The sequence below is a fragment of the Phragmites australis genome, chromosome 7 (genome assembly GCF_958298935.1).
Source record: "Phragmites australis chromosome 7, lpPhrAust1.1, whole genome shotgun sequence".
Classification (NCBI taxonomy): Eukaryota; Viridiplantae; Streptophyta; class Magnoliopsida; order Poales; family Poaceae; genus Phragmites; species Phragmites australis.
Genome location: NC_084927.1, coordinates 8,332,809 through 8,352,771, shown reverse-complemented (window position 1 = coordinate 8,352,771; position 19,963 = coordinate 8,332,809). Strand labels below are relative to the sequence as shown.

The following is a 19,963-nucleotide window of genomic DNA, read 5'->3' as shown; positions in this document are numbered from 1 at the left end:
TAAAAAAAATACTTAAAAAGACTCGGTCAAACAAGTCCTCACACTAACGAATTAAAAAGCCGTGGCCGGTGACCACGCAGCGGCGGTGGCAAAAAGCCATACGCCGGGGCAATTTCGGAAGAGAAAAGGTTATTCCGTTCACGGCGGTCGAGCAGAAGCGAAAGCAGCAAAAGGCAAACAGCGTGGCGCGGCGGCCATCTCGCGCTGCTACAGCGGCGGGCCCCATCCGGACAAATCGCCCCAGCTGGCCATCTCCTCTCTCTTTCTCTCTCTTCTCCCCCACTCCCCAACTCCTCCCGAGCAGCGGCACTAGCAGCAAGCACACTCTGCTTCGTCTTCCCCCCCCCCCCCCCCCCCGTCTCTCGCTCATCCTTCTCCCGTGCGCGCGCTAGGGTTTAGAGATCTCTCGCCTCGCTCCTCCGCTCCCGAGATCCGCCCCCGCATCCTTCTTCGGCGCCCGCCGCCACCCGATCCGCTTCCTCCCGCGGCGAATCGGAGGCGCTGCGAGCGAGCGGGTGGGCCCACTTGATCCGGTGCTCTGCTCGCCTCTGCGCTCGCTGAAACGAGATATGATCCGGAGTGACCGGCGGCGGTGGCGGCGGCAACGATGAGGTGCGTCGCCTGGTGGGCGGTCCTGCTCGCGGCTGCCGGCTTTATTGGCGGCCATGGCAACCGCCTCTCAGCGTCGGTGCCGCGGCCCGGTGACTGGTTCCTGCTGAGTTCCGCGCCGGTTCCTGCTGAGTTCCGCGCTGGCGATGGCGATGGAGGTGGCGGTGGGGGCGCGCGGCTGCGCGGGGAGTTCCCGTGCCAGACCTACTCGGCGAGCTCGAGGTCCTGCGAGGAGTTGAACGGCTCCGGGTCGTTCAACACCACCTGTGTCATAAGCTCGAGCTCTTCGTTGGACGGCGATCTGTGTGTGTACGGCGACGGGAGCGTGGAGATTCTGCCCCACGTCAAGATCATCTGCCCCGTCAGGGGATGCTACATAACGGTCAATGTCTCTGGGAGCATCAGGATCGGGGAGCATGTCGAGGTGATTGCTGGGTCGGTGAGCCTGTACGCGGCCAATGTGTCGTTGGATTACCACTCAACCATCAACACTACAGCCCTGGCAGGCTCTCCCCCTCCGCAGACGAGTGGGACGCCGCACAGCCTGGAAGGGGCTGGAGGAGGACATGGTGGGAGGGGCGCGTCATGTAAAGTGTCCAATGAAACTAACTGGGGAGGCGATGTGTACGCGTGGTCGACATTGGCGCGGCCATGGAGCTACGGCAGCATGGGCGGCAGCATGTCTGCTGATCAGCAGTTCGGAGGGTATGGTGGAGGCCGCGCCATGCTAAGGGCGAAGGAGTTTCTGAATGTTGATGGACAAGTGCTTGCTGAAGGTGGTGTTGGCAGTCTCAAAGGAGGCGGTGGATCTGGTGGAAGCATTATAATAGATGCTTTTAAGCTGTAAGATCTTTGACTCAAAATTTTACCTGTTTTAGTGTGAGTTACTTTTGCAATCTTAATTATTTGGGGAATCAGAACCCAAGTGCTATTTAATATGGACACTGCTAGCGCCCGGACGTCCGATCTAGGCACAATATCGGACGGTTTCTAGCCGTTAGATCAAATGAGCAAGGTAGTCAGCTGCCCTCCGATCAAAATGATTCCCCTGGATGCCCGCAAGACTAATTAGTGGGCTGCGCTTCCGATCTATGCCTCCCCATCTCCATTTCTTCATGTGCCCTCCCTCCTCCCTCGTGCTCCCCGCCGCTTGTCGCTGCCGGATCTGGCGGTCTTGAGCCACGTTGCCTCCGGATCCGACGGTCCTGAGCCATGTTGCCTCCAGATCCGACGGTCCTGAGCCGCGTAGCCTCCAGATCCGGCGATGCTGGTGCTCCTTTGGAACCACACCGTTATGGAGGACATCGTCGCGCCAAACCAGTTCGATGCTGCCATCTGTCGTCGTCCTCTTCATCGACCAGGAGTCGACGCTTCTTCTAAAGACGCTGCCACTGGATCTTGATGCAACACCATGTTCTCGTCCGCCTCTTAGATTTGGCCGCGTACATGCAGAAGAAAACCTGGAGTCAGAAGCCACTCTCATTAGCCGAATCTGAGCTAGGCAATGCAACATCGAAATTTAATTAATACAACATCAAAAAAGAAACAATGCAACATCGAATAATAATTAGTGCAACATAAAATAAGAATCATTGCAACATCAAAAGGTATTTATTGCAACATCAAAAAGGAATCGATGCAACATTCTAAACGAAGGATAGTAACATCGTGCAACATTAAAAAAGATAGCTGCAACATCGAAAAGTATTCACTGCAATATAAAAAATGAATCGATACAACATTCTAAACTAAGGATTGCAACATCATGTACAAAATGAATCGCCACAACAAATTAAATCGAAGGACTGCAACATTCTTATCACAAAGGGGTAGGAGAAGACGACTGCCACGGAAAGGTGTTTTGCCAAAGAAAGGAGAGGTCGTTGCTGCAACACTCGCTGAGGTGCTCAGAGCAAGAGGAGTCACAGCTGCCGTTGGAGGAGTCACCGTTGCCACATTCGTTGAATGGCGCGGATGACGCCGGGGAAGCCGAGCTCCCAGCCTCGCTCCCCGCCTCGTCACCCCTGACCCTATGGCTCACCTCGCATTGGGCCACTAGATCTACTACCACGAGCTTGATCCACAAAGCTCAAGCTGGTCCGCTGAATGAGCTAGCCAATGGATGCAGTGCTGCTGTCAAATACGAGCCAATCTGAAGAGGGAGAGGGATGAGACGAAAGGAGGGGAGCTGGATTGAGCCGTGGGGAGTTGGATCTTGAGGTGGAGCAGTGGCTGAGGGGCGGCGCAGCAGGAGGTCAGATTGAGTGGGGGGAGTGGCGGAGGAGGCGAGGCGAAGGCGAAGGCGACCAGAGCAAAGTGACGGGGTGGGGCCGTGGGGGCCGACACGACCGGTGTTAATGATCGAGGGTGGGCTGGGCTAATTATCGATGATAGGCCGCGGGCTGAACGGGCCGTCCGATGCGTCGAACGCCCGAACATTATCATTTCCGATTTAATAATTGTATACATGGGTAAATGATACTGTAGTCGTCACCAATGTGAGAAAAGTCACTGCAGTTGTGAGGCTTTTAAAAAACGAAAATGCTAAATGTCTGTCGACAGATTCTTGAGGGCAAAATTTGTCGAATTTCGTACCGTGGTATTCTATTGGAGATTCATGCATACCCTTCTTCTCAGGTGAGCTTTTCATCATCTCCGGTGAGCTCCCTTCGGGTTAGGGTTGGGGATTTTTCGGGGTTAGGGTTTGGGATTTTAGGGCTGCTGGTTATAGAGGGAGGCCTGGGGAGGCCCGGCGGTGGTGGCGGGCGGCGGGGGCACCGCCCGCCATGGTGGCGGGGGATGGTCGGTTGGCCTGTGGTAGTGGGCGGCGTGCCGCCAGAGCCGGGCAGGATGGCGACGGAGGCGGGGGAGCTCGGAAAAAGAGCATGGCATGGGGCCCATCGGGAGGGGGCGGCTTAAGGAGGAAGGAGGAAGGTTGGTGGGCCGCACAGGCGCCGGAGAAGGCGTCGGCGAGGTGGAGGGCGGTGGCATGGTGCGGCGCCGGTGGCGGCGGGGTGAAGAGAACGGCGGCGTTGGCTGATGAGTGGGATAGGGTTGGGGTTTATTTTATATGACCCGAAGTTCATCTGGGACGTTCGATCTAGATCGAAGGGTCAAGAATTCGATTGATTTGGGCATTAAAAACTGTCAACAGTTAGCTAGCAAGTCCCTTTAAAAAATAACAATGCAAACTTTAGGGACTCCAAAATGCCACTCCCCTCCATCTCTAACTATCTTTGGACCAAAATGACCTCGTTTTTTTCTTGACCTCTCCCCAGTCCCCACTGGCCTCTTGAGTTATGAGATCTTGATAGTGGCGATCGCCTTGGCTTGTTTTGTGCTGTGCGTCATGCCCTTTATCTTATTTGGAAGATTTTCCAGCTCGAGTTTACAATGTAGAAACTGTTTGAATTAACTATGAAGAAAATTTTGTTTGCTAGCTTCTGACCAGAAAGGAAAATGTGTACTACATAGAGATGAGCTTGTGCTTTGAGTTTTTGAGTTTTGAGGGAGCTATAGGAGGTCAACTCCCTGTCAATAGATTTAATATATTCATAAACTTTACGAGATCCAACTTTCCTTATTGCATGCCATTCTTAGATATGGAAATGGTACAATAAGTGCTGGTGGTGGTAATGGATGGGCTGGTGGCGGTGGTGGGAGGATATCCCTGGATTGTTACAGCATTCAACAGGATCTGGAGATTACAGTTCATGGTTAGTATTTTTCTGCCCTTAGTTTTAATGCAAACTATTGTGTACAGAAGATTAACTGTCATTAATTAATGCCTACCAGGACTGGTTGGCTTAGTTATTAACTTTACTAAAGGAAATAGGGATGTGGCATGCTGGTATGCCGTTTGCAGAAATAGCTCTGCTAACACATTCTGTTCAATTAGTTGCAATAAAGAAAAAAGTTAATGTTTGATTGCTTACAGTTAGATGCAATGTAATGTTAATTTAAGATAGTAGTCATAGTATGCACAATTGCAGATTATTTATTGTGACGATCATGACTTCCTTGCTCTTGTGTGCAAGCACCATTCTTGCGACTCAATGGCTCGTTCTGATGCTGCAACTACTAAATATCCATAATCTAGTTCTTGAGGTAGACATGAATGTAGGATTGAGTGTCGGAGCCTCAGAGGCATACACATTGATGTTACAATATATCTTTATAGTTATCAGTTTAGAGGAAAGTAGGAAACTCACATACTTCTGCAAGTAAAAATGATTAAGATGGAAGTTTTGAATAATGCAATTTCTAATGTATTTTCATTGGCTTGAAATTAGGATATATGTAAAACCCTAATTTTTGTTAAGATAAAGTGTTACTGCCCTGTTGTTTTTTATTGTCAATTTTAAATACACGTTCTAACAAATCAAAGTCTTCATTATCTTACATCTGTAAAAATTTATCATGACTAGGTATTTTTGTAGAACTGTTACCATCCCTTTTACGGCCTTGTTTGGATAGGAAGAGATTACATCCAATTCCTTCGAGTTGGGAGTGAAATTAGTTCATTTTCCCTCCCAATCTGAGGAGATTATACATAATCCCAATAATCCAAAGAATCCCCAAGATGTCACTGTTATGACTTTCTTTATCTGTTCTGAGTATTTGATAGATGTTTTTATATGAACATGTGTGTTTTCCTCCAAACTCTTTCAGTTTTTCTAATGTAATTCCTTACTCTTTCCTTGTGTTACAATGGCAAACATTCTTTTTGAAACATATCAGGTGGCCAGAGTTTTGGGTGTGCTCAGAATGCTGGTGCAGCTGGTACAATATATGATCGTTCATTGCGGACTCTAAAGGTCAGCAATGGGAATTTCACCACACATACAGAAACTCCATTGCTTGGTTTCCCAATGACTAGACTCTGGTCCAATGTGCTTGTGGAGTCCAATGCGAAAGTGCTGGTTCCCTTGTTGTGGTCCAGAGTACAGGTTTGCTACAAGAACCCCATGAATATCATATTGATGATTGCTCATTATGCCTATATATCTGTAGATCTCTCAGGTTTTTTGTTGTATTTACAACACACTAATACCCAAATTGTCTTAAAAGTTTTTCCCCTTTAAAGAGCTTTAGCAATAAGTCCAGTATCTGTCTAATTCTAAAACCTGACACATCAAATTTTAAATAAGCTTATTTGCAACAAGCTAATGAGCTTCAGAGCTTGTAAAGTGGTGCTAGATCTTTGGGCTTGGAAACAACATATGAAATTATTTGGATACCGATTAAAGTCCCACAATCTTAATGGGTGTGGTTGTCTGCTCCTCCTTTCTTGTGCACCATGACACATTCATCATAACTTATGCGTTACATGTTTCAGTGAGCAATTATGCACTTACATGTACATAATAATTTCGAAATATTGTTTCTAGACCTGATCCAGCAAATAAGTCTATGCATATCAATCATTTTCAGATTTGTTTAGTATGCTATTTTCGAAATCTTATTTATTGTCCATTCCTTTTTACCTAATCACTGTTGTTTTTTTATTCCTATATTACCAATTTCACTGTTCTATACCAGCATATCCATTAGTATATTCGCTGTTCCATCACTATTTTCTTATTGTCAGGTGACAGGTCAAATTAGACTACTTAGCAAGGGTAGCATCTGCTTTGGGTTATCAGAAAATCCAATATCAGAATTTGAGCTGGTTGCAGAAGAGCTTCTAATGAGTGACTCTGTTATAAAGGTACAGTTCATTGCCTTCAGTTTTTTTCTTTTGATAATTCTCCTAAGTAAATAAGTAATTTTCATCTGCATACATCGTTGTGAGTTACAGTCGTATTCTGTAGTAAAAAACTCAAAATATTGGCAAACAGGCGGACAATATTGTATAATTTTTTTTGGGGGGAGTGGTCTATTTGTGGACAACATTCTGGTGCTGGATTAAAATGAATAACTGAATTCCTGTTTGAATTCAATTGTGGAGCTAGGATACACAACTACTGACATGATGTAACACTGGACCTAGGGATATGTCCCTTCTTTTTTCTTCTTCTGAATATATGGACTTGGAAACACGGCAATATAAGCGTAAAAATGTATATTCTTCCTCTTGACATCAACGCAGTATATATCACATGCTATATTAGCTTATAATGTTGCTTTCACTTTAACGTACCAACAACAACGACAACAACAAAGCCTTTTAGTCCCAAGCAAGTTGGGGTAGGCTAGAGATGAAACCCAACAAGATCCGCCAACACAGAGGATTAAAAAAAAGTAAAAAAAGGTACTAGTAATAGTAAATATTGTACCAAATATATTAAAATCAGAAGAGCATAGTTTTTATTTATCCATAGCTGTCCCGTTCTCTTTATGTTGCATGCTATGCGACATGCTACATACATGAGTTGCTTCATGTTATTATATCATTCGCTTAAATATATGCAATATTGATGCTTCGATCTGTTCTGTATTGGGCATCCTTAATGTATTCTATGGTTACTTCATCATAACATTATTTTTTTGTATTCCTAATGCCTCTTCTTATTGAAGGTTTATGGCGCTTTCAGAATGTATGTCAAAGTACTCTTGATGTGGGATTCAAAGATTCAGATAGATGGCGGGGCTAAGGATGTTGTTCTTGCATCTATGCTTGAGGCAAGAAACCTTGTAGTCCTCAGGGTATGTTGTTTAAAGCCCTTATTGCCAAAATATTCATCTTAGCACTGGTGTTCATTCTTTTTTATGGATGCGACAGCATGGGTCAGTGATATCTTCCAATGCTGATTTGATGGTCTATGGACAAGGACTTCTTAATTTGAGCGGCCCTGGCGATGGAATCAAAGCTCGGCGACTCTTTCTGTCTCTATTTTACAACATTGAAGTAAGATTGTAGTAAATCCACTACTTACATTGTTTGCGTAGTGTCATGTTACTATGGTGAACACTATACAGTTTTTCCATTTTTAATATTCCTTCTCCAAAAAACATATGATATAACTTATGCATGGTTATGGTAGGGAACTTGATATGCTATATCTGTATTCCTAAATTTATTCATGTCTTGATTTCCTTAAGGTCTGATGAGTATAATTATTTGTACTAAATTGATTGCGTAGGTTAGCGACAGAGGAAGCATCTAATAAACTGTTCATAATATGTATTTGTAGTTTATAGTTAAATGGAACCTAGGTCTTTTTTTGTTTTTCTATTGATAATATACTTAGGCTGTTTATTGTAATGCAAGGTTGAGCTTCTCACTCATAGAATCTTTAGAACTGGGGGCCTCCTGAGGAGGTGGAGAGTTTAGAACTTAACTACTGAATCTACTTCATAGGCCTATAAGTTCATTTCTGGCATTGTATACTGATTTGCGTGCCTGGCAATTAAAGAATCAGAGCTCTGAAACCCAATAACTCATGGAAAAAGAGGTTTTGAGGATCAGTGTTTGTGGTAACAAAAATAGTCTAGTAACCAATTGTAGGCTAGCATCTGCTTCCTGGTGGTTGACATTGTTTATCTCTTTGTAGCCGGTGACTCAGGTAGATGGTAGGGTATGATAAATCTGGCAGGTGCCTTACCCCAACGCGAGTTTCGCTGGGGCCAGAGCCTGAAGTTTACCTGGCAAACAGGCGAGAGAGTCATCACCCATAGATGCTTCTTATATCATGCAATATGAATTAGTGCTGTGTGTGATACTACCACGTCACAGACTCAGATATATAAGATCCTTGGTATACTAATGATCTTTGTATTCTGTTATTTGTGTGCCTAATCAGTCGCCATAGAGTATTATGAAATGTATTGAAGTACTGTTCCTACAATATTTTCCTACTTGTTTCACTATTGGCATTGACTGGACCTTATTTGGCGTTAACCCCCTATTTCTACAACTCCCTCTGTCCAAAATTATAAGGTGTGCATGTATGACACGATTCAAACATTATAACTTTTGACCAACAATTAGACTACTATATATGGGTTTAGCGGTATCGCTAGAATCATATTTTAATGTACATTCCTACGGTCATGAATTTTCTAATTAGTAACAAGATATTTCAAGAGAAATTTGTGGTCAAAGTTCAATTTAAAGGACCATGCCAAGTCAGATTGTGCCTTATAAAAATGGGGGGCATTTGAATGCACATTGGCTGACAACTTCTTTAGAGACTTAACGATTCCATGTCCATTTCTTAGTCCTGTTCTATGGTACTGGGTTTCATTTCTTTGTCCTGTTCCAAAATATTTATTATTTGTGACTTCAACCATTTCCCCGGGTATATGAGCAGGTTGGTCCTGGTTCACTTGTTCAGGCTCCACTTGATGAGGATGTTCAAAGTAGCTTGTAAGTTCTGTTACCTCACTTTAATTAATGATCTTTAGTTCCTTCTAAATGACGCTTTTGATTGAGATTTGTGTTAATCAGGGATGCACTTTCACGCTGTGAAAGTAAAACATGTCCTAGTGAGCTTATTACCCCACCTGATGATTGCCATGTCAACAGATCCTTGTCGTTTACTCTGCAAGTAAGGATCATTTGTTCTGATGTTGTTTTCTTCTGAAAGATACTATATTTCATTCACATGTAGACATTTTTATATAAAGAACAAGCTCACTTGTACCTTTCCTCAACAACTTAAACTTTGGGTGAACTGGTTGGTTCATGAAATACAATCTCTTGAGACTTGAGAACGAATATAATTACCTGATTAATGTTCATTAGTTAGTGGTACACCACCTCACAAAAGCAAGGTTCATTAGGGGTGGTATATCTCTTTGCTTCATGAACCCTGAATGTGGTTCAATTCACTAGCCCAACAGTTCTGGTATATCTCTCTGGAAATTAGGGCTTTATTAACCTGATTTCTTTAGAAATCAACCTCAAACAGCAGTTCCAGACTTCCAGTACAACAGAAAAGGAAAAGAAGAAAACAATAGTTCGACACAAGATGTAGCACAACAGAGATAGACCGAAAAAAAAATCTTGTGTCAGAACCTGGAGATAACATGTAAGTTACAGCTAGCCAAACTTCCAAATTTCTTCACTCCCTTAGTGTATAATTAATAAATATGAAGGAAATTGGGGAAATTTAGTAAAGTAATGAGGAAATAGAAAAAAATGGAAAAGCAGCAGAATCTGGTGGCTGAGATAAATTGGCTCATTTAGCCCTCTTATGTGGTTGAACTTTGAAGGGAGGGGAGAGCCTTAGGAAACTCTTCCTTCCCAACAGCGCTGCACACTTATGCCAGTGGAAATGTATGCTATACTAAATTTGATTTGTGCGTTCCAACATTCATTGTCATAAAGTAGATAAACGTGCCTTCTCTATTCTGTATCATTTTCTGATGCCTTTTTCATGCAACGCTACCACTACTGCTTGGATATGAAATGTGCAGATTTATAAAAAACTTGAATGGTTGGCTATATCAATTATTAAACCTAACCAAGACAATTAACATAACAAATCAGTAGAGAATTGTGAAGCACCTCTTGCTACCTAACGGGATCAGTACGGTGAACAAGTTGATAATAGTCTTAATAGAGGAGCATGCATGCTAAGCTAAATATCTTTTGAATGAAAATATTAGTTCATTCCACGGTAGGTTAAATTGATTTTTTAAATAATATTTGTTCCCCTGCTGATACAATCGTGATTAGTTTACCTTTTGTCATAATCATTTGTGTTTGTAAAATGTGTGCAGCTAAATTGTAGTTCACTCGTATTCTATCATTCTTTGTAAGAAATTTTCAAATTTTGCAGATTTGTCGTGTTGAAGACATAACTGTCAGTGGCATAGTCAGGGGAAGTATAATTCATATTCATCGAGCAAGAACTGTGACCATTGCAAAGGATGGCACAATAAGTGCCTCAGAGTTAGGTGATTCTGTGTTTTTGTGTTATGATCAGTAAAGGAGTTGGAATGTGTCTTGTCAGTGTCATGACTATGTTAACCCAGCAATTTGGATTCTTTGATAGGTTGCAAGGAAGGCATTGGAAAAGGAAAATTTCTTAAGTACGGAGCTGGTGGTGGTGCTGGGCATGGAGGCCGAGGTGGCACAGGGATTTACAACGGAATGAGAAGTGATGGAGGTCTAGAATATGGCAATGCTGATCTTCCGTGTGAGCTAGGAAGTGGTACTGGTGGTTCTGTTGTGTCAGCGGATAACACTGCTGGTGGGGGATTAATTGGTTGGTACTATCTTAACCTTTGAAATCTTATGTTCCACAATCTTGAATATCACATTATCTTTGTTTTCTCTTTGCCTCTCTTTGTTCTTTCATGTTTTTACCCCTTCATGCTGCTTGCTATCATCTGCTGAGTTTGCTTTCAGCATAGTTTCTCTTTCGTTAGTTGGTGCTTGACATGCATCATGTACTGTAGTGTGAGCAAATATTCTATTTTTGACTATCTTTTCCTTTCTGGAAGTAAGTACATTTGGTTTCAAACTTTTGACTAAGTTCGCTTCTCTAATTGCTGATCATTTTCCCTATTCAGTCATTGGATCCATGAAATGGCCACTTTCAAGTTTGCTAATTTATGGCTCGCTGAGCTCTGATGGTGAAAGTCATAGAGGCACAACTGGAAATTCCAATGGGACTCTTAAAGGTGGAGTTGGTGGCGGTTCTGGAGGGTCAATTCTCTTATTTCTTCAATGGCTTCTGCTAGAGAAAAACTCGTCATTGTCTGCATCTGGTGGCAATGGAGGTGTACATGGTGGTGGAGGTGGCGGGGGTGGCAGAATACACTTCCATTGGTCGAATATTGCAACTGGAGATGAATATGTTCAGATTGCTTCCGCCAATGGTACGGTAGCATCAAGGTATGCAATTCATTTAAAACTGCAAGTATGGTAAAGTAGGTTGTTTGTTTGTCATTTCACTCTACATGATCATGCTATTCCAAAACCTGTGCCATCAGCTATTTTTACAACAACTGTAATTTTGTAAATATTCTGCCATTATAATATAAAAAATAATGATCAAAATTGTAGCTCAGAAACCACATGTGGGGGATTTTATAATAATGATGTTTCTTTATGCTTGCTTGATCTTTCACCTTTATGAAAGGGGAAAAAAACAAAAAACCCTTCTCTCCATATGCATGCTACAAGATATATCCCACAGACGCCCTCCGGTAACAAGCTCCAAGATGCATGTTTTCTTTACCAATGCAACCACTGCGTCTTTATGGGTTCTACATGAGAGGAATCTGATGTTTAAAATATTACCGGTATTCCAAAGGCCATCCAAGCATTTCTTTTTAAGGAGCTTCATTAAGTGCATACCCTGAGTTAAGTGAGCGAATACATTCTTCTGACTTTTGTATTGCTTTTCTTTTGTGTAGTGGAGGATCTGGTAGTGATGATGGACGTTTTGGAGAAGGTGGAACAGTAACTGGAAAGAAATGCCCCATGGGACTCTATGGAACATTTTGCACCGTATGGGCACTAAACACATCTTCTCTTTGTTCATCCAGCTTATATATGTAGACCATGTGAAGTATGCTGTTGTTACGGTAACAAAACATAGGACAAAGCATACTTCTAACTGCTGATATTCAGTTACCCGCTCTTTTCATGTAAGTTGTAATGCAAGGCATGGAGAACAATTGTGATATGTATGTTAAGCTCAATCTTGTGGGGTTTATAATCTTAAATTAAGGGGGAACAACTAGGGGTGCAAATTGGTGAACCTAGGGTACCCACCGATCCTTTTTAGTTTAATTAATTACACTAGTTTTCTGAAAAAACTTAATTTGAGTAAAATAGTGATATTGGTTGAACTAAAAATGGTCGGTGGGTACCCTTAGGTTCACCAATTTGCACCCCTAGGAACAGCTGGCTTTTGTCTGGGATTTTCTGAATTTATCAGGTCCATGGTGGAAAATGGGCTGAAATTTGGTTAGTTAGACCAGGCTTATAAACATATAAAAGGCATATGAGATCTTTGAGTCCCTTTGACATCACCAGCTGTCTAGCACACAGATTGAGAACTCATGTGGAGTAGGGTTGGGTTAAGGTGCCTATTCTGGTGCTGATTCCTTCCCTTGTCCAGGAAGACAGGAGGGAATAGTTGTTCTTTGTTCTCAAGAGCTGATGGTTTTTGTGATGATGGGTTCCAGTTATTATCAAACTTAAGAAAGGTGCAAAACTGCAAATGCCTTTCTGCTATTATATTCATATTACTTTAGCAACACATTTGTAAATGACCACTGTTCGCTCTCCAGAATTCTTTAGCAACAGTTTTATGTGGCATTCTAGTGAAATAGATGAGTGTGTGCCTGGCTATCCCCAGTTTATCTCACTGGGTGGAGCAGTGTCAATTGCACATGCATATAGTGCCCTCTGTAGGATTGAAGTGACTTTTATAATGTACCTATGGCTAATACAATGTCCTTGTGTATAATTTTGACTTGGTTAAGACTGCAATTTAGCACAGTTCTTTCTATGGATGTTTTTGCTAACTAGTATATGACTTTTTTATTTATTCGTTTGAAAACATTGCTGATAATAATTCATTTCAGGAATGCCCAGTTGGTACATATAAAAACGTTGTTGGGTCCAACCCATCTCTGTGCAGCCCTTGTTCTGTGGATAGTCTTCCTAACCGTGCTGAGTTCATATATGTAAGAGGTATGTCCTTGGACTTGCATTTTGATTTATAATAAATTATTACTGTTAACTTCAATATCCTTGATGTTGAACACTAGAAACTCAGCATTATCTGTCTTTTGCTAGGTGGTGTTACCAAGCCGCCTTGCCCATACGAGTGTATATCTGATAAGTACAAGATGCCAAACTGTTACACGCCACTTGAGGAACTTATGTATACATTTGGTGGTCCTTGGTCTTTTGCAATTATACTTTCTTTTACAATTATTCTTTTGGCACTTATCTTAAGTGCTCTAAGAATTAAGATTGGTGAGAGTGATATCACCTACCGGGCAACAAATGCAATCCACAATGATGGCTGTTCGTCTTTCCCTTTTTTACTTTCTTTGGCTGAGGTATACTTTTCATTTCATTGAACATTTTTTTAGTTAAAAACTATTGTAGAATTACTGAATCTGGGACTGAGCAAATTATGCAAATTACTCCAGACATTTTATATAACTTCTTTTTTGCAAATAGTTATTTGTTGCAAACCACTTGATCTTGTGACCATCGCTCTCATGGTCATTCATGAAACCACATAGATCCTGTTGGAAAGAAAAATAAATTCGTGAAAAGAAATATAAATTGATTTCTACCTCAATATTCAGTTATGGAGAGAGGTCATATGCTAAATGTGCTTTTGAAAAAAAGTAAACTTACCTGAATGACTGCCAAAAACAAAACATAATTGGCTGTCAGTGTACACTGAACGCACTCAGGCATTTCTAGTCCACTTTGTTTAAGAACTCTTGCATATTGTGTTTGTACTGATAATTAGTGTGCTCCTTTTCCTGTGTAGGTACCTGGGGCTAGCAGGGCAGAAGAAACGCAGAGCCATGTCCACAGAATGTACTTCATGGGACCTAATACTTTTCGAGAGCCCTGGCATCTTCCCTACTCACCTCCCGACGCGATAATTGGAATTGTGTAAGATTTGCCATCTTAGAAATATGTAGTAAACCGCCATTTATAATACTTTTATTCGTCTGAAAGTGATTCAGAAAAGTTGATACACAGTAAAAGCATTGCATCAGTTCTGAATACATTTACATGCTGCTAATGTTCAGAAAAAGATTGCGCTGTTTTTTTCTTTTTTACTAACCGTTTGCATGAATCCTCCATTGAACTCATTCTCATTTTGGTAGCTTGGACGTTCTTTTAGAACCATCCTTCCTGTAGGATGCTGTCTACCTTCGGTGAGTATGGTCCTAGCATCATACCAGCACAATTCTTACATTGTTCAACAAGATTAATCACAAATTGAGCAAAAGAATGAGGCTAAGACAGAAACAGCTACCCACAAGTCCAGCACTATCAGAACTAAGCTGTAATAAAAGTTCCATGTGTCAGATTTTGCTTTTGATCATTTGTGAACTTACTGAACTGGTCGATGGGATTCCTATCATAAGATATTTTGGATCTATGGAGAACTAGAAATTGTTTGGATAGTGGATTTTCTAAGTCGATATTTTTTTTACAAATTTTAATGGGAGTTTTGAGATAAAATATTTTGCTTGGACTACATTTGATGAGTATCTGAGTATCTTGTCAAATACATTTCCCTTCTTTGTGTTTGTGAAAAAGAAAAATTGTCGTTTTTTGTAGAACTATTTTGTTGTGTATAGGGAAAACTCTGTTATGTGGGCTTTATCTGTATTTTTTTAATTTAAAATTTTAAAAATAAATCTGTGGCCATTAAATTTCTAAACCTGGGGCCTTGACGCGGCAGTCCATTTAGCCACACCATGGGCCTTGGCATGGCCCAATCCTTGGTGTGGCAGCCTGTGGGCAAAAATGTTTATATTTGGAAATTTAGTTGTCAAGGGTTTATTTTTAAAATATTAAAAAAAGGTTAAAAAACCGTTTTTTCCGTATGAACCAAGCAGGTTATGTATTATTTTGGAACCAAACTCAATATAAACAAAATTGTCCTAAAACTTGAGATCCGGACTATCCCTTATTCTTTTAACTGAATTGATCTGGCTAAAATCTGGGAGTTCATTTGCTGTTCATATTTTGGAAGAATAATAAGAATATTTCTTGTGTACATCTGTGCTTCAAAATGCATTTTTTCTGGCTATTAATTTTGTTTTATTTCCTTTCAGTTATGAAGACGCTTTCAACCGATTTATTGATGATATCAATTTGGTGGCTGCATATGAGTGGTGGGAAGGATCTATACATAGTATACTTTCTGTTCTTGCATATCCTTGTGCCTGGTCTTGGAAGCAATGGCGCAGAAGAAAGAAAATCCATCGTCTTCAAGAGTACGTTAAATCTGAATATGACCATTCGTGTCTTCGCTCTTGCAGGTCGCGGGCTCTCTATAAAGGCTTGAAGGTCAGTAATCATGAATTCATGATACAGAAATGTCATTTGGTATTAGAACCAGCAGCAATGCTCCCCATCTTTTGAAAATCAGAATAGACCGGTTCAATCTGCTAACCGGTGCTGACAAATTAACCAGTACTCGTAGCTGGCTTTATACTGTTTAAGTAATCAGTTTGATTAAACCCCAAAGTGGATGAAGCGACATTGTTGCCGGAACTTATTGAAGGAACAGCTTGGAACTAGGCCAATATCTGCCGAGTTTCATTTTAATGAATATTGATAACGTTCTAACTTCTATCTGAACTGTGAACCTCTATAAATACTTTTGGAACTTGGTGGGATAAAATACCACTACTACTGTTTTGAATGATATTTTTTGTTAGGTCTTTAACCTGAACTCTGATCGCTACTATATTGGGAATTGAGCGGAAGCAACTGCACTATCTACTTATTGTTATTGTATGTGTATAAAAAAAGATATATGTAGCACACGGGTAATTGTTTGAACTTGGCAGGTTGGTTCAACGCCAGACTTGATGGTTGCATACATAGATTTCTTTCTTGGGGGTGATGAGAAACGACTTGATGTAGCTTCCACCATTCAGAAGAGGTTTCCCATGTGTTTAATTTTTGGTGGTGATGGAAGCTATATGTCCCCATACTACCTACATAGCGATACGTTGCTATCAAATCTTCTCGGTCAGGTGAAAATTAGACCAACTTTGCTGTAATGTTAATACTGTCCCTGTTGTTTCTCAGGATCTGGTTCCAGATTCCATTCCTGTTTCCATTCAATTTCTTGTACATACATAGTATATAAAACCTCACTGGTCTATGGCTATTCATGATTTGAATATTTGATATTTTCCTCAAAGCATAACCTAGTACCAGACCAAACCAAACCATATCCTAATGCACGCCTGTACAATCCTAACCTTTTCTTTTTTGTTTTCCATGGATATACTCTATGCTTATGCGGAGAATGTGACTGTAATTGATCAGGATGAGATTTATTTGTTGCATAGTGTCTTGTCACCAAGGGCCAACAAATCTTGCAGTGTTTGTGAGAAAATTTAATTGGCTTGAATATCAAATTCCATATTTCTTGAGCCCGTATGGTCCTGATATCAAAATATTTTTTTGCGTTTTGGCGAACATGCTAAAAAGTGCAATATTTTGTGTTCAATCACTCTAGGTGACTTTGATAATGTTTTCTTTTTCTAGTATGTATCGACTGCGATCTGGAATAGATTAGTTGCTGGTTTGAATGCTCAATTGAGGACAGTAAGGAAAAGAAGCATTCGCTCAACTTTGGGCTCTGTTGTTTCTTGGATCACTAGTCATGGGAATCCCCAACTTGAGAGACATGGTGTTCGAGTGGAGCTAGGGTGGTTCCAGTCCACTGCTTCTGGATATTACCAGCTAGGTATTGTTGTAGCTGTGAATGAGAACTTCTACAAGAGCCTCCACCATCGTGAGCATGCCCCAGAATTCAGTGAATGCTCAAGGTTTAAATAACTATACCATCTACAGTAGCATGCCTTACTGAATGCATGAGCTGCTGTGTATATAACTAGAATATTTTAATCCTTCAGGAAGAACATTGCAGCTCTACTTCAGGATTCCAATCTGGCGAATCAGGATCAGCCTTGCACAAGCTATGCTGTTTCTAGGAAGCGGTTGACAGGCGGAGTGAATGGTGGTATCATAAATGAGGGAACACTCAAGTCACTAGATTATAAAAGAGACTATCTCTTCCCTTTCTCATTGTTACTGCAAAATTCGAGGCCTATAGGCTATGTGGTAACTACTGGACCCTTTTTTTTAGCGCATAATGTGCTCATGCTGGGTCTGACAATCACCTTGACTGAATTCATGCTACAACATTGCAGGAAACATCGCAACTCCTCATTTGTATTTTACTTCTGGTTGATTTTTCCTTCACCCTGCTCATGCTTGTACAGTACTACTGGATATCTGTTGGAGCTTTTCTTGCCATACTGCTTATTCCCCCTCTTGCTTTGCTTTCACCTTTTCTTGCTGGTCTCAATGCACTTTTCAGTCGAGGACCAAAACGATCTTCTGTGACCCGTATTTTTGCACTTTGGAACTCTACTTCTGTTGTAAACATTGTAAGTCTTCCTACATGTTGTTTAGCCATGAGCTCTTTATATCTTGTGTTGTCACATGTAACATATTTCTGTTATTTACTGTTGCAATCAGTCAGAATTCTGTTGCGTTTGATAACAAAAAAATATTACTGCATGCTGTTACTCTAATCTTGTCAGCAAATGATGTTCAACTATTCAACTCTATTTCTTTTTAAATATGCATTAGCATGGAACATAACAGGCCATGGGAGCCTTAACTATTTTAGTTCCATGCAGATTGTAGCAATCATCTATGGTGCTTTGTATTTTGGGTTCTCTTCTTTGACGGTGTCCTCAGTTCATCATGCATCCAACACAAAAAGGTTAGATTCCTTCTATTCCTGCATGATCATGTTCTACACTATGGAATCTAGTAATGAAATAAATCTTTACTAATTTTAGTATTATTTTTGTTGTCATGGTTCCAAAAGGGAAATGCTTCTGACTAAGACTAACTGTTGTGCCCAAAAGTCAGTGCTTTTGAAATGATAAACAGAGCCTAAGAGATTAGACAATATTTGTTGGGGTTAGAAAAATCTGTGGTGCTGCTTATGGTGAGTTATAGCCTTGTCTTTCTGGAAATTCAAATGAGTAGACTTAGGGCCAATTCACGGTTTTGCTGCACTATGTTGAGGGTTGTTGTGGAAAAGCAGCTATAAAAGGTCTAGATCACTTTTGAAACTTAGAATGCAATTTTAACAAATTATGTCATATAATAGTTGATTTTACTATTTTTTCCCATGTGAATATTTTCTTTAATAAGCGCTCTCCGCTCTATTAAAAAAACTAGATTTGCCTAGGAGGAACAAGGCAGCTTTTTATTAAGAAATAGACATCCAAATTTGTGTCGAAGAGGACAACCTAGGTGGTTTACGCGTACATTGACACCCTCAACCAACTGAGCTAGCTTAGTTCCTCACTCTCTCCGCTCTATTATATTTTGTTGTCCGGAAACCACCAAAATCTTGCAACATGGTTTAGAAAATGGCAGGTAATTGAACACCATAATACCTAAAAATGGTTACATTAAATGAGGAATTTCGTTTTGTTGTTTAACTAATGACATCCTTAAAAAATTAGAAGCAAGAGTACAAAAAATCCTTCAAAAATTAGAAGCAATAATACAAAAATTCAATGGAAATGCGGCATATCTTATTTGTTTCTGTGATTCATTATGTGGTAATAATCAAAACCGTATTTGGATGAGATCAATATATCTGTGATTCAGTGGTGATCACTTAATTGTATTTGGACACGAGCAATACCCAGGCTCAGTCCAAGTTCCTTTGGATCCCGGGTGGCTGTGTTCTGATCTGTTGACACCTTTATCTGGATTCTCTATTCAGATTTTGAATGCTTTTGTTTTCAATTTATTCTTCCAAAGATAGAAAGAACTAACAAGATGCGTATGTTCTACATAAACATTTGATTTTCTTGAAGGATGTGTTACACATTGATATCTTTGCTCTACGTCATCTGTGCAGCTTCAAGGGTAGGGAAGACAATGAATGGTGGATACTACCTACTATCCTTTTTCTTGTCAAGTCACTGCAAGCTGGACTGGTCAATTGGCACGTAGCAAATTTGGATATCCAGGACTATTCCTTATTTAGCCCAGACCCGGATAGATTCTGGGCAATGTAGTTTCGCCTGCTGCAAGCTAAGAATGGCTGAAGTGTCAACTGGTTGATGCTGACAAGCTGCATTTTGTCTCCTGGCATCGTCAGCCTAATGTAATGTCAAAATCTGAGAAGTGGTCTGACATGCTAGATCTGGAACTTCCTCCTATTTCTGGGAGCTTTCCAGCGCAGTGCACATATGTTTGAATTAGATTCATATCGGTTTTGTAATTTGGTCGTGTGTTTAGAATAGGCCTGGTGTCTCAAGGGAAGTATATTTCTACACCTTTTTTAGTTTAGATTAATCAGTGATTCGAGTGCAGCAAGAAACCGGTGAGTGTACATTCTTGTAAGTAACAGTAAGTCAATCGATACAACTGTAAACAGTTCTTAGGATAAATGTTTAATGTTTTTCTGTAGTGCTATTTCCCCTTATTTGCTGTTCATTTTTCCCATGTAGTGCCTGGATTGCACGTTACAAAACTCCATAGGGATAATTGGTAATTTAGGGCCTGCTTGGTTGGAGGTTGAATCGAGGCGCCTGATAAACTGCCTGAAAGGTAGTCTGGAATTCTAATGTTTCTTTACGCTAGGCCGGTTGAGCCTATGTCATCAGTGTTTGGTTCCTGGTT

At 40.9% G+C, this 19,963-nt stretch overlaps 1 protein-coding gene across 3 annotated transcripts; it reads left to right on the top strand.

Moving 5' to 3' along the window:
• Positions 1–285: 285 nt before the first annotated feature.
• Positions 286–19,750, top strand: LOC133923944 (uncharacterized). Of its 3 annotated transcripts, XM_062369258.1 has the most exons (23): positions 286–1,452; positions 4,210–4,325; positions 5,350–5,558; positions 6,200–6,319; positions 7,129–7,257; positions 7,334–7,459; positions 8,865–8,920; positions 9,002–9,101; positions 10,338–10,450; positions 10,534–10,766; positions 11,074–11,398; positions 11,923–12,016; positions 13,102–13,210; positions 13,316–13,584; positions 14,031–14,158; positions 15,337–15,396; positions 15,544–15,571; positions 16,078–16,266; positions 16,787–17,070; positions 17,158–17,365; positions 17,455–17,694; positions 17,950–18,035; positions 19,197–19,750. In XM_062369258.1, exons 1-23 carry the CDS (start codon positions 608–610, stop codon positions 19,354–19,356), a joined length of 4,227 nt encoding a protein of 1,408 aa, XP_062225242.1. In that variant the 5' UTR covers positions 286–607; the 3' UTR covers positions 19,357–19,750. The 3 variants fall into 3 exon arrangements, with proteins under 3 accessions (XP_062225242.1, XP_062225240.1, XP_062225241.1); XM_062369256.1 differs by having other exon boundaries at positions 287–1,452; positions 15,337–15,571; XM_062369257.1 differs by having other exon boundaries at positions 288–1,452; positions 10,338–10,455; positions 10,554–10,766; positions 15,337–15,571.
• Positions 19,751–19,963: the final 213 nt, after the last annotated feature.